General features: G+C 43.4%; 1 protein-coding gene across 1 annotated transcript in view; it reads left to right on the forward strand.

The window, feature by feature from the left end:
- RPA1 (replication protein A1) overlaps window positions 1-14,565 on the forward strand; it is a 167,972-nt gene extending 153,407 nt beyond the window's left edge. Inside the window, exons 15-17 of the mRNA XM_063956115.1 lie at window positions 5,348-5,455; window positions 5,905-5,991; window positions 13,395-14,565. Of these exons, the coding sequence (XP_063812185.1) occupies window positions 5,348-5,455; window positions 5,905-5,991; window positions 13,395-13,505 (306 nt within the window). The 3' untranslated portion in view covers window positions 13,506-14,565. The remainder of the gene's footprint in view (window positions 1-5,347; window positions 5,456-5,904; window positions 5,992-13,394) is intronic.
- Window positions 14,566-15,561: the final 996 nt, after the last annotated feature.

The following is a 15,561-nucleotide window of genomic DNA, read 5'->3' on the forward strand; positions in this document are numbered from 1 at the left end:
GTTTCCTGGAATACATGTAATTATTCCACTGTAGAAACTGGGTTTTATATCAGATCGCACTTTAGAAATCTTCTCATAATTATCCCATCAGAATGTTCCTTATGGTAATGAGCTATGTTTGTATGATAAAAATAGGTACGTGTAATTGTTTCCAAGGAAATATTGTTTCTAATCATGGCATTAAAATTGGTTACAATTAAACATTTGTTTCTCTAGCATTCATAAGGGATATTGGGGACAGATTAGTACGATTGGGTACAGACGGGTCCAAAGGAGCCAGTGCACTTTAAATTTCTTCAAGTGGGTGTGCTCGCTCCTCCCCTCTATGCCTCCTCTTAGAGGTCAGTTTAGAAAAAAGTGCCCTCAGGAGAGGATTCACACTCTGCAAGCTCCAGAGTTTTTTATATTTTTTTTCTTCAATTTCTTTTAACGTTTTATTTCTATCGGTATGCTGATTGGGCAACAGCATACCTGCATTGGGCGAGTTAGTGGGGGAGGGGGACCTCTTGAGGTGCAGAGCCGGGTTCTCCCGGTTCACTGTGCAGCAGAAGCACGGGTTAGGCGTACGTGCTGGACCCCTGCGTGAGACTGGCTAAATACCTTGTACCAAGTATTTGTGACCATGCAAACTTAGGAGACATGGCCAGTATAAAGATTACACAATAGCTTCGGCGCCATAGCGGGGGCGGAGCTACATCAGAGCGGGCTCAGCGGCTTTTTGGTGCCTTCCTCTGCATAAGCAGCAGCCTCGCACAGCTCCTCCATTACGGTCACACGCTGGATCACTGGTATAGGGTGTAGAGAGGGGGAGCTGCTCTATTGTGCACACATCATCCCTCTGAGGGATTTTTCATTAGACAGTCTCACTGTTTATATGTTTATGTGAAATGCCGCCAGCCTCACTGGGGCTGCACAGCGTTGGGTGCGCTGGTGTCCTCTCTCTCCTGTGTCTCCTCTCACATGCAATAGGGCAGGCTTGTATTGTACTTCAGGCTGTGTTGTATGTGTATTATACCGGTTTTTATTTTTTTCTTCACAATGTTAAAACAGAAGTTATGCAGTGTGTGTAATGCTAGATTTTCCCCTAGCTCATCTGACTCAATATCATGTGAGCAGTGTAGTCAGTCATCACAAAATGTTGATAATGTGGGGAGAGTCCAGAGCTCTCCTGGCTGGGGGCTATCAAAACTATGATGACTGATATGTCATCTCAGGTCACTGCAAATACCAATAATACTCAGGAACTGCATGCAATAAGCAGTGGCAAATCTAGCTGCTAAACAATAGCGGTGCTCCCTGCTCCGGGCTCCTTTAAGGTAAAGGACCCAGCAGATAGGAAAATTGAGACCACTCTGAAATCTATATACACTGCTGCAGGTGTAGCTCAAAGACCGGTCATTGCAGGTTGCTGGATGACACATGCCATTCATTCCTGGGCTACTCAAATTCAGGAAGGTCTTTCGGGTGATATGACCTTAGTAACTACTGTAACTTTCCTAAAACACATTCAGGACACGGCTAGGGTCCTCTGTGATTCCATTAAAGAAATTGGCAATATTAATGCTAGGACTATGGCTTTGGCTATGTCGGCGCGCAGAGCCATATGGTTGCGTCAGTGGATTGCTGACTCCAAACGTAATGTGGAATCTCTTCCGTTCCCAGATGACTGGCTCTTTGGAGGTGAATTGGACGCATGGATCTCCAAAGCTACTACTGGGAAATGCACGTTTATCCCTTCGGGGGCTCCGCCTGCTAGATGTACCTACCTGGGCCCGTCTACTCAGTCCTTTCAGTCCTCCAGATTTCGATCTAGGGCTTAGGGGGGCCTCCATCGCAGCTAGAGGCACCAGAGGTAATCCAAAGAAAATAGCCATCACAAGCTCCCAGGAACAGAGCACCAGTTCAGCTACCACAAAGACTTCAGCATGACGGTGCCCATCCACCCCGAGTGGACCTCGTGGTGGGAGATCGGTTATGTCACTACAGCCACATCTGGGACGGTTCCTGCCAAGATGCTTGGGTAAGGGACCTTATCTCTCAGGGTTACAAGCTGGAGTTCGACGGTGCTCCTCCCCAACGATTTTTCAAATCAATCTTACCAGGTTTGGAAAATATGTGTGGTACGTTACTACTGGCCATAAACCAGTTGGTCCAGTCCCAGGTCATTGTTCCAGTACCCCAGCAAGGACAAGGTTACAACTCTAGTCTGTTCGTGGTACCAAAACCAGACGGGTCTGTGAGACGCATTCTGACTCTGAAGTCCTTGAATCCTTACCTAAAGGTTTTCAAATTCAAGATGGAATCTTTGAGAGCAGCGATCGCGGGCCTGGAGCAACAGGAATTCCTAGTGTCCCTGGATATCAAGGACGTTCACCTCCATATCCCCATTTGGCCTCCTCATCAGACCTATCTGCGGTTCGCCCTACTGAACGATCACTACCAGTTTCAGGCGTTACCCTTCGGCCTGCCTACAGCTCCGAGGGTGTTCACGAAGGTGATGGCGGAAATTAAGTTTCAGCTCAGGGTCCAGGGGGTCAACGTAATTCCATACCTGGACAACCTCCTAATAAAAGCGAGTTCCAGGGAGCTTCTGTTGCTCCACATAGATCGCCCTATCCAACTTCTGACTCGCCACGGATGGATCCTCAATCTGCAGAAGTCCCAACTGGATACGGTAGCACAGAAAGTGTTCCTCCCAGAGGACAAAGTAAGAACACTTCAAGAAATGGTTCGCATAGTTCTCCGACCTGCTCGAGTATCCATTCATCTTTACATAAAATTGGGAAAGATGGTGGCCTTGTACGAGGCGATACAGTTTGGAATGTTTCATGCCAGACCTCTCCAATTGGACATCCTGAACAAGTGGTCCCGTTCCCATCTTCAGATGCACTGGATGATTTGGCTGTCACCCCAGGCCAGGATTTCACTCCTGTGGTGGATACAGTCTTCCAACCTGCTGGAAGGTCGACGCTTTGGGATTCAGGATTGGATCCTCCTCACGACTGATGTGAGTTTGAGAGGATGTGGAGCTGTCCCCCAGGGGTCGCAGTTCCAGGGCAGGTGGTCTGTCCAGGAGGCCCTACTTCCGAAAAACATCCTGGAACTCTACAATGCTCTGATTCAGGCCTCCCCTATGTTCCGGGATCGGGCGATCCAGATTCAGTCGGACAACGCTGTGGCGTACATCAATCGACAGGGCGGGACAAAAAGCAGAGCCTGCATGCGAGAAGTGTCGAGAATACTCTTCTGGGCAGAAAGACATGTAAGAGCTCTGTCCGCACTCTTCATTCCGGGAGTGGACAACTGGTAAGCGGACTTCCTGAGTCGCCACGGTCTCCATCCAGGGGAGTGGGGACTACACCTTCAGGTGTTTCAACAGGTGATCGACAGTTGGGGCTGCCCACAGATCGACATGATGGCCTCTCGCCTCAACAAGAATCTTCGCATCTATTGCCTGCGAACCAGGAACCCTCAGGCGAGCGCAGTCGATGCACTGACGTCGCCTTGGCCTTACCAGTTGGTCTACCTATTTTCTCCCGATTCCATTTATCCCAAGAGTGCTCAAGTGGATCAGGCATCAAGGAGTGCAAACAATCTTGATTGCCCCGGATTGGCCCCGAAGAGCGTAGTACATGGCTCTTCTGGACATGTCCGTAGAGGACCCTTGGCCTCTACCGCTAAGAAGAGATCATCTTCAGCAAGGACCGTTCGTCTACCCGGACTTACGGCAGCTTCGTTTTGATGGCATGAAAGTTGAGCGGAACATCCTAGCTCACAAAGGGCTTTTCAAAAAGGTCATTGCCACTATGGTGCAAGCCAGAAAACCTGTGACGTCAAATATGTCTCTTGGTGCGAGGAACGCACGTATCCGTCTGCCGAATTCCACTTAGGAAGATTTCTTTGTTTCCTGCAGACTGGAGTGGATAAAGGCTTACGTCTTGGATCCACTAAGGTCCAGATTTCATCTCTTTTCGTCTTCTTTCAGAAGACGGTTTTACTATCCTGCCAGAAGTTCAGACCTTCTTACAAGGGGTGCTTCACATACAACTTCTGTTTGTGCCGCCTACTGCACCTTGGGATTTGGTTGTGGTGTTACGGTTTCTACTGTCCTCCTGGTTTGAACCTCTGATGACGGTAGATAACTACCTCACGTGGAAGACGGCGATGCTACTGGCCCTGGCTTCTGCTAGACGTGTCTCAGAATTGGGGGCCTTATCGTGTAAGTGTCCCTACTTGGCCTTTTAGGAGAACAGAGCGGAGCTCCGAACTAGACGACCGTTCCCGCAGAAGGTGGTCTCCACGTTTAACTTGAATCAGCCTATTGTGATTTCGTCCAGTTCTGGCACCTCTGCTCCTCCGGAGGCATTGGTTGCAGTGCGAGCCTTGAAAATTTGTCTAGAGGACGGCTCAGATCAGAAAGACGGATTACTTGTTCATACTGTATGATGCGCAGAAAAAGGGTCGCCCTGCTTCAAAGCAGTCTATTGCTCGTTGGATTCGGCTTCCTATCCAACAGGCCTATGTGTCGGCAGTCTTACCTGTTCCACAGACTCTGAATGCCTACTCTACGAGATCAGTGGGGTCTTCCTGGGTGGCTGCCCGTAGAGTCTCGTCCCTGCAACTATGCCGAGCTGCTACCTGGTCGGAACAACACCTTTGAAGTTCTACAAGTTGGATACCCTGACCAAAGAGGATACCCAGTTTGGGCAGGCGGTGCTACAGATGTCTCAGCACGTTCCCACCCGTTCTGGAATCTTAGGACATCACCATTGTACTAATCTGTCCCCAATATCCCTTATGGATGCTAGAAAAAATAGGATTTTATATACCTACGGGTAAATCCTTTTCTTGTAGTCCATAAGGGATATTGGGCGCCAGCCTCTGTGCGGTGACTTTCTGCAGGTTCTCTTAGGCGTTACCTGTTCAGCTGTTCCTGTTTCCAGCCATTGCTGGCCCGGTTATAATAACCTGGTAATAACCCGGCTCCAAAATGCAATGTGGAAAGGGGTATAGCTTGTTCAGAACCGGGTCGAACGCGTGTTCAAAAGCCGTGTCCTTACCGGGTTTGCGATGTGAAAGCGTTATTATGTTCCTTCTCTCAAGTATGTCATTCTCCATCAGGCACCGTTTTACCTATAACTGAGCTTGTAGGAGGAGGCATAGAGGGGAGGAGCCAGCACACGCAGTTCTTTGGACCCGTCTATACCCCATCGTACTAATCTGTCCCCAATATCCCTTATGGACTACGAGAAAAGGCTTTACCAGTAGGTATTTAAAATCCTGTTTTTTTTAGTTGTTGAAATAACTGAAGGTTCTTATGTCTGCTTTTTTGGGTGGACTCTTTCAGGCCAACATTGCAGATTATGGGGAGAATCAGTGGATCACGTGTTTCCAGGAGTCGGCGGAAGCCATTCTTGGGCAGAATGCAGCGTATCTTGGAGATCTGAAAGAAAAGGTATAGTCCCGTCCTTCCATGTACATGCGTGTGTGTTGGTTTCTTATATTTTGTTTATCCGTCATTGCATATTGTTATTGCTATAGTAAGGACAGAGCCTAATTCTGCAGCCTGCTCGTGTAAGACAGGCGAGTGCTATTTGACTGCAAGTGGCTTAGTCATTTCTGTCACTCTCCATTTTTTCTGTTTCCATTATATATGAATGCAGTTTTTTCCCCATCTATCCAGAAAGTGAAACAGTGCTTTCTGCTGCTTTTCATTTAAAAGTAGTCACTGGGTGGCCATAGTTGAATAAATCCCCACTGAGAAAATAGAAAAGGACATTTTCTGATGACTGCTAAGGTATTTCTAGCAAGTGTGTAGGTGCAATTCATTCATGGAATGGGGAGCCTCTCCTGAGAGAGCTGTACTGTGGTTTTTTTCTGAGCAATGCCGTGTTCTTGTTGCAGAATGAACAAGCATTTGAGGAGGTATTTCAGAATGCCAACTTCCGATCTTACACCTTTAGAGTTCGGGTCAAGATGGAGACATACAATGTAAGTACCCAACTCTTTTTTTTTTTTTTTTCTTTTTTCTTCCGTGTTCTCCAATTTTAACACAATTTTTTCTTTTAAATCTTAAAACATTCACAGTACAATTATTATGTACAATATACTTTAAAAGAACTGTTGAAATTTGGCTGATAAGGCACTGCTGTAAATGCTTGGTTGTGTGTCCTTCATATACAATATATCTCTGGCGTGCAGTACTTCTTCCTGACTGGAGGTGGAGTATTTTGTCTGCAAGTAAATCTCTTGAGAGTTCGGTGACACCTACAGGATTAATACTGCGTTCCTAATTATAGGAAACGTGTACTGTTATTTCATAACTTTTAAATGATTCTTTGCTGTAAATGCTACATTGTCCTGTTCAGATGCTGACAATCCCACAATATGTAGTTGGCAGGTACACCTTAAACTCCAAACTTTTGTTTGGAAATAAAGTGTAAACAAAGGCGCTAATGCTGGGTACACACTTACCTATATATCTGCAGATCAATTGAGCTGCAGATATGTGTAGACGGACCGGGCAGTGTGTTGTGCATACACACTGTCCGATCTGTCGTGACTGACATCACAAAGCGGGTGGGCATTTGCATGTGCTCGCCCCAGTTGTGCTGTCACTCAGCGCCGGCTCTTGTAGGGAGCCGACCGCCCTTACACACACACAATGATGCACCAATATATCTGTAGATATAATGGTCATCGTATGTGCTGCAGGGCCGACTTGATATGTCTGTGAGCGACGGCGTTCAGACATATCGTTGGTACACACTAAAACAATTGAAATATCTACGATGTCACTTAACGTAAGGTCTTGAGTAATAGATGGTTAGCATAAGTTCAGTGAGACTCACTGACTATATAATACAGATACACGATTAGTATGTACATAAACAAATTTCAACTATTTAGAGCAATTGTTACTGTCCCACCTGATGAGGCAGATAATTTGTAACCGTGTAACGTTCCACTTTGAAATTGTATCCCATCGTGTACAGCCATTGATGTATTGTTCTCGATTGGTTTTTTTTTTTTTTTTTTTTCTTTATTATTTTTTTCAAATGCACCCATTTTTACTTGCCCACAATTCTAAGGTAAACACTGAAAAATCTACTTGACATTATTAAGTTACTTTAGCAAACACCTAAATGCAGTGGTTACCAAACTCAGTCCTTAAGGGCCCTGCGCACTAGGCGATCCGCCACGGAGCTGCCCAGCAGATACAGGCGACCCGGCTCCATAGCACTGCATGCTAATATGGACAAGATTGTCCATATTGGCCTGCATGCATAAGCAACGGGGCACCAACGATTAACGAGCGCGGGGCCGTGCATCATTAATCATTGGTGCCTACTCACTGCACGATATGAACGAGTTCTCGTTCATTAATGAACAAGAACGTTCACATCGTGCAGTGAGATCTACCAGTGTGTAGGGCCCATAACAGTTGAGGTTTTAAAGCTAGCCATCGCTCAGCACAGATGGTTAAATCAACTAAATAAGTCACCTGTGGCCAAGCATGGGTATACTTTAAACCTGGACCATTAGGGTGCTTTGGGAACATCTGTCTAAATGTTTTATACTGCTCTCTAGTATGATAAAAGGCCATTCCCAACTGTTATAAAAAAAAAAAAAAGAAAGACAATCCTTCCCATCCCAAACACAAACACTGTCCTTACAAGTGGCATTGTATCAGTTTTGTCCCTGCGTATTGAAGTGGTTAAGCCGACAGCAAATTTCCAGGAAAGGACACCTAGCAATTGGCACACTGTTCCAGCTTCACATTTCTGGTACATGTGTGGGTGAGTGTAATGTTCCAGATTGCTGTAAGTTACAAATGTGTGTGTCAATTTTACCCAGTTGTTTTTATCTCTGCAGCTTCCAAGATTTATTTTAATTGCTTTAATCAGAAGTACCACCTACTCTATTAGTTTATGATACAAATTTATTAGGTGACATCATATGAGCTTACCACTCTTGGCTTGTCTACATAGTAATGACTAGATTTTGGCTTTGCTCCGCTAAAAAACTTTTCTTGTAGATCCTGGCAGTTTAATAATCATGTAATACAGGCATTTTTTTCTTTTTTTCTTTCACTAATATATTAATAGTTCCATAGGTGTAGTTTGCAGGAAAAAAAGTATAAATTGAATGTCAGTATAATAGTTACATTTATATAGCTCTTTTCTCCAAAAGGACTCAAAGTGCTTTACAGAAATGTTGAACATAATAGATAGGTTTAGCTTATGCAGAAATACAGAAACTGGACATAAATTACAAGGATTATTCATCCTACCCACGAAGGTACCAGGCAATACTGCAGTTTTGAGTGCACTACATTGGGTACACTGGGTTAAATAGACACTGACTGGATGAGAACATGTAATGGTGAGGCAGCTACCTTGGGTGCTCTACACAGGTGAAAGTGGGCATGATGACCAATGTATAGAAGTGTACAGCCATGGACAAACATTTTGAGAATGATGCAAGTATTGCTTGTGGAAGTTTGCTGCTTCAGTGTGTTTAGACCATTTTGTCAGATGTTGCTATGGTATACTGAAGTAAAATTACAGGCATTTCTTAAGTGTCAAAGACTGTTATTGACTATTACATTATGTTTATGCAGAGAGTCAATATTTGCAATGTTTAGACTTTTTTTTTTCAAGACCTCTACAGTTCGCCTTGTCATGGTGTCAATGAACTTCTGGGTCACATACTGACTGATGGCCGCTCATTCTTGCCTAATCAATGCTTGGAGTTTGTGGGGGTTTTTTTGTCTACCCTCCTCTTGAGGATTGACCACAAGTTCTTAATGGGATTAAGGTCCGTGGTGGTTCCTGGCCATGGACCCAAAATTTCGATGTTTTGTTCCTCAAGGCACTTAGTTATCACTTTTACCTTATGGCAAGATGCTCCATCATGCTGAAAAAGGCATTGTTCGTCACCACATTGTTCTTGCATGTTTGGGAGAAGTTGCTCTTGGAGGATGTTTTGGAACCATTCTTTATTCATGGCTGTGTTCTTAGGCAAAATTGTGAGTGAGCTCACTCCCTTGGCTGAGAAGCAACCCCACACATGAATGGTCTCAGGATGCTTTACTGTTGGCATGACACAGGACTGAAGGAAGTGCTCACCTTTCCTTCTCCAGACAAGCGTTTTTCCAGATGCCCCAAACAATGACTTTACCCCAGTCTTCAGCAGTCCAATCCCTGAACCTTTTGCAGATTATCAGTCTGTCCCTGATGTTTTTTCCTGGAGAGAAGTGGCTTCTTTGCTGCCCTTCTTGACATCAGGCCATCCTCCAAAGGTCTTGACCTCACTGTGTGTGCAGATGCACTCACACCCACCTGCTGTCATTCCTGAGCAAGCTCTGCACTGGGTGGTGCCCCGACGGTCCCGGCTCTTGCTGGTTGTTCTTGGATGCCCAGAAGCCTTCTTCACAACTATTGAACATCTCTCCTTGACGTTCTTGATGATCCGATGGTTGATCTTGCTAGCAGTAATAACCTTGAGTGAGAGGCCATTTTTCTGCAAAGCAATGATGACTGCACATTTCCTCACCAGTAACATGGTTAACAGAGGAAGAACAATTATTTCAAGCACCACCCTCCTTTTAAAGCTTCCAGTCTGTTGTTCTAACTCGGTCAGCATGACAGAGTGATCTCCAGCCTTATCCTTATCAACAGACTTACCTGTATTAATGAAAGAATTACGTACATGATGTAAGCTGCTCCTTTTGTGGCAGGGTTAAAATGCAGTGGTAATGTTTTGGGGATTAAGTTCATTGTCATTGCCAAGAGGGACTTTGCAATAAATTGCAATTCATCTGATCACTCTTCATGACATTCTGGAGTATGTGCAAATTGTCATCCTAAAAACTGAGGTAGACTTTGGGAAAATGTAATGATTGTGTCATTCTCAAAACTTTTGGTCATGGCTGTACAGTGAGGGAATCTCAGTTCTGCAATAATAGTGAGAATTATCAGGTGGAGTAGTAGCATGCATGTGTTCCGTTGCTGATAATTTGTGAGGTTAGAGTGTGAGCTTGAGTCCAAATCCAGTTAACTCCAGATGAAATTCTACGTGCTTTAGTTGATATACTTAAGATGCAGCCTTGAAGATGGCAGTGCTTTAAAGTTATGGACTGAAGTTTCCAGCAGACACTGAAACATTGGTACAGGTGGAGTGAGTGCTTGATCATGCTGCTCAAAAAGCTAATAGAGAGGGATGTTGCAGGGAGAAACGGTTGCATTTGCAAACAAACCTTCAAAACAGACTGGCATGAGGTGTGAAAAGTGGAGCCAGGCAGAAAAGTTAACATCCAATATGGATTTACCTGTGGTGAATGGAGAGATGGTACTCAGACTCCAGTTACAGTACAATATGCTTTAGCTGACATGCCTGTGTGGAGGTCTTTAACCACTTACCTGGCAAATCCTGCTCAGTAATTGTCGTTTTGTTATACTGATACATCGGTCTACAGATCGGACCATTGCGACTTTACATTTTATTTACAGAGAAGCAGCCATGTGGTGTACACGGAGAGGGTGAGAGCTTTTTCATTTCCCAGCGGCTGCTAATCTGCAGGTGGGGGGGTTCCACCCGATCGGCAGCACGACATGCACTGAGACAGTGTACAAACTAAGCAGAGGGACGGGGAGGTCCCTCCTAGAGTGACAGCTGCTGGAAGATTATCTTCCAGCAACTGCACAGTTAGCATTTCTGACATCAGATGTGACGATGTCTGGGAAAGCCCAGGTTGGTGTGCGAGTACGCCAGGCAAGTGGTTAAAGTTATCCCTTAGTGTACATGAGTAGTAGTTTTACATTATGTCCCGTACTAGTTTTCTTTGTGTTACTTTGCCATACTAATGTTTGAGTGTGAAATTATTTAGCTTAATGTATGTTCTGTACAGTAGTATTATGTCCAAATAGATCGTAATTTGCAGTCTTACTATGGACCTTTTATATTTCCCATGAATGCAGCAGTAGTGGCTAAGTGTGATAGCCATATGTTTGTGACATAATTACTGAGCAATTGTGCTTTCAGAATTGTAGCACAGGGTATACCTATTAGCAGTTCATAGACATTGGTCATATCTGCACTTGCCAGAAACTTAGGCTGGCTACACATTATATAACTATAGGGCCAATCGGTCAATAATTGTATAGTGTGTGTGTACATTACCAGCTCTGATACCTGCTCGGATGATTGCATCTTCCAGGCTACTTAAAGATGCAATACACATTATGCTGATATTGTGCAAATTCCTGATTTAGATGAGAATACAGCGAGCATCGCTGCTGCAGCAATGCACAGATACGGCAATGCAGAAGGAGGCGCCTGGTATAAGTGGATGCCTCCTGCATGCATGTGTAATCCAGTGTTGCATCCAGAAGGCAGCATCGGATCACTTGCAACACCATCAGCCGGCTGAGTGACCCATGAGATCGCGCAGGCCGGCTTCCACAACTCTGCCCAAGAGGCCAGGAAATCTCTGTTTGAGTACTGAGACCTGGCCTTGGCACTCCACAAATGGAGGCGGTACAGCTCCTATCAGGCTCATTGTGTTTCTTGCGCAAACCTAAAATGAACTCTCCCGCACAAAAAATAGTTACGGGTTTGTGGGACTTGGGAGTTAGATCGAGCAATATATTTTGTTTTCTACTTTTTGAAGTTAAAGCAATTCTTTAAAAAAAAGCTATGAGTGTATGTACATCTCTGCACTACTGTGTCTGGAAGGAAAGCCTGCCTGACTCTAAGGGCTTATTTCCCTGTTAAATGTTCTGTGGCCTTAGGAGACCTTGAATATCTTGCCCATTGCTTTTAATTTACATGTTCACCATTATTGGAGGTTTATGTGAAGCAATTTGTGCTCTGTATAGGATTACATTACAAAATGAGACATGTGACTCTCCAAACACTATAATATAATAAAATGGGGCTGTGTTATACATCAATTATACCTACTCAAACAGCGCCTGCACAACTCCCAAGTGCTTACACAAAAGACATTATTTTATAACATGCCTACTAGTTATGTGGCTCCCACTGCTCTCTTGTTAAGTCTTTGGAAAACAAAGTGGCTCTCAACCGCACATTAAATGTGAATAATCTGGGATTTTACTTTGTTTTTATGCGATGTTCAATTGTTTTTGGATTTTTTTTTGTGTGTGTATGTAATGCCAAATTAATTTGGTTTGCTAATCTCCGAAGCGGATTATTGAATATTTTCTCAATGAATATAAAGTTAAAAGAGCATTCTGGCAACCTAAGGAGCAATTGAAGTATAATTCCCCTATTAACATCAGACCAATTTATAGACTAATTTTAGATTGGCACGATTCTTTATAAGGTAATGCTGCTTATACCTCCTGGTGCACAGCCTGACGCCATCCTGCACTTTTGTTTGTTGTGCTAGTCCCTTCTTTTCATGTAACACCATTATTCTCTCCCTTTTATACACCGCTCTGTACATGGCATGTGATCATTGCATGTTCCCGATCATTAGAAGAACCGGTGTATGAGCCTTACCCATGTATAGATTGGGGTCAGGCTTACAATTCTTACTCGCTGCTGTTTTCTCTTTAGAATGTCCTCAAAGTGTACAATTATCAGAAGCATTTGTATGGGTTGTTGTAACCAGCTTACATCATGGTATATATTGCGGAGAGAGTTACATGCTTCCAGTCAGTTGGTTCATTAATGAGAAATATATGAAAGACATTTAGCTACACTTTTGTGCATCAAGTGCTCTCATTCTGAAGAATTTTGGAATGTATATAATTGGTTTGTCAATTAGATGACTTTATATGAGCGGGTACTCTGAAAATCATTTTTGGATAGTTGACAAGATGATTGAGAGTTTATCCGGATTAAGATCGGTGACACAAACTTGACAGCATGAGAACTGGCAGGATATAGGATAATGGCGTTATTTAGTGGGTAGATCTTTATGTTGGGCATATATTTGGTGCACACAGTATTGTGTTCTGGTGATAACATCAGTTTATTTCATAGTTGCTTTTAAAGAGGATTTTCTGCTTCTCCCTGACAATTAGAGTTTTCCTGTCCGCTGCACGATGCGGCACTGCCTGAACTGCATTGTAATGCGTGGCTTCTGGAAAGCACAAAAGGCCAGAACACATTGTAAAGTGATATTTTGCTAAAATGCATCCTCTGATATTGAGTAGGCATGGAAGTAGTTGAATCAATTACAGTTGCAATATTCAATGTTTAGGGTTATTGGTTTCTACCGATGTATTGTAAAATCAGATTGGCACATCAGTAACAATCAAGAAATACTGGTAAGGACTGATAACAGAGATACAGGTTCCTAACAAGTGATTGTCTTTTTTTTTTCTCTCTCTCTCCCCCCCCCCCCCCCCCTATTAAAGGATGAATCCCGTATCAAGGCAACAGCTATGGATGTGAAACCAGTTGATCACAAAGAATACTCCAGGCGTATTATCATGAATATAAGGAAACTTGCCGCTCAAGGAGTCTAATGTACGGACAACACAACGATTACTCCCAAGAACAGATCTGGGGAACATAAAACAACAAATAGATTTATAAAGATGGTTGACACTTCCCTAAGCTGCATCAGCTCATATATAAAGCCTGTTAACATTAACATTTCTATCTGTATTTTCAGGAACACAAATCTATCACACTATAGTGCATTTCTTCTTCCAGTATGGCAGCCACGGTCTCATGCAGCTCATGAGATTCCACAATCACTTGTTTCTATACAACTACAGACCCCACTTAGGAACACACTTGTAATGTGACATTTGAACCTTCATCTGCAACTATTGTAAATATGCTTATCAAATTAAAGCTCTCATGCCTGCCTTCCTGAGAATTTTTTTCTCGTGCTAATTTACAAGAAAGCTTAATTACATTTAAACAGGACTTAATTAGCATCCATGGAAGTAATTGTCGTCTGCTGCTGAGCAATTGGATGCCCACCCACATCCTCTCTTACCCCCCTCTGGAAGGTTCCATAAGCTTATAGCTGATCAGGGGCTGCCAGACCTCTTGTGAAGACTGGGGGCCCATTGCCTTCGCTGCGTGCTGCCGTTTGCAGTGTGGGGGGGGGGGGGGGGGGGGGGGAGAGAATGTGCCATACAGTTTGTAAATGCCTGGAATAACAAAATGGAGAATTATTAATCAAAGACCTATCTTTTCCATCTGAAGACTTTCCTTCGGGGTTTAATAGACTGAGTCAGATGGTCCTGATATTAATCAAAATTGTCTCTTCTGAGAAGCTCTGATAAGCATTGACTCTCCGGCCCCTGGGGAAATCTGGCCAACTACAAAGCTTGGCTTTATTTTTTCATTTAAATTAATATTGTGCTTTCTTGCTCTTTTTTTTTGACTGTGTAATTGCAAAAAGTTTTCGGTCTGTACATTTAGCACATTTACCTATATTTGAGCTGCTGTGTTTTTTCTTTTCTTTTTTTCTCTTCCTCCTTTTTGTAATGGATTTAATCAACATCGTTATGTCAATGGAAAATGTACCTTTTTATTCCGAGAGCTGAATAAAAAGTTTAGTTTTTTGCATGTGTGTTTGCTTTGTTGATGAAATTGGTTTATAAAAAGCAATCAATTTTCTCTTAAAAGGTGCTAGCAAAACGAGGCAGGCAAAGCTGACATTTCCCAGGCTTGTTACCATTTGCTGCTGTAAGATAGGAGTTTCAGCTTCCACTGTCTTAAAAGAGCTGAGGCAGCACCTTTTTATGCTTTTATTGACATGTGCACAGCCCTCTGAAACCAAGAAGGATTTAGAATTTGCTTGGAAAACTGTAATTCTGCTAGTGGGATGCTTCAATTGATGTTAGTAGCCTGTGAGGGCTTCATTATGTTCACGGCATGTCTCCTGCCACCGCAAACCTACTTGGCCATAGCAGTCTTGAGTGCAACAAAACAGGCCCTTTTACTACAGATGCCTTGCATTGTACAGTATATTGGGCAGATACTATCAACCTACTTATGGCAGAGCAGCCTGCTGTCTTGTATCTATAACAAGACTCTTTTCTGTAGAATTGGTGCATCATTACAGCTCTTATGGTTAAAATGTATCTATATCCAAGTAAATTTCTTTCACACAAGATTTATCAGTAAAATATTATAGGAAATGTAAAGAAAAAACGACTCCCATCATTTGTAGGTCCGGCCCAAAGTGCTTACAGTCTAGAAATGAGGCGATTGCACTGGAGTGGTTTGCATATTGTGTATAAAAAACCAGATCTGTTACAGAAAAGAGGTGACTGACTGTTATTGCTGCAAATACAGTGGTGTACCATTACGTTGTCATCTACACGATTTATGTCACTGTCTAATAAGCAACAATACTGCAGAATATTGTAATCGTATAAACCAAGCTGCGGCAGAGTGAAGGAGCTATGACGCTAACTGGTACAGTATAAATGAATGACCTGGTACCAGAGATGCTCTGGAGGAATTGATCTCACATCACATCACACATCAAATACCACTGCTTCCTCTGAGCATGTCTAAATGAAATGTTATCATTCAAGAATTAGTCTTCACTCAGTG

Source organism: Pseudophryne corroboree, chromosome 2 (genome assembly GCF_028390025.1).
Source record: "Pseudophryne corroboree isolate aPseCor3 chromosome 2, aPseCor3.hap2, whole genome shotgun sequence".
Lineage (NCBI taxonomy): Eukaryota > Metazoa > Chordata > Amphibia > Anura > Myobatrachidae > Pseudophryne > Pseudophryne corroboree.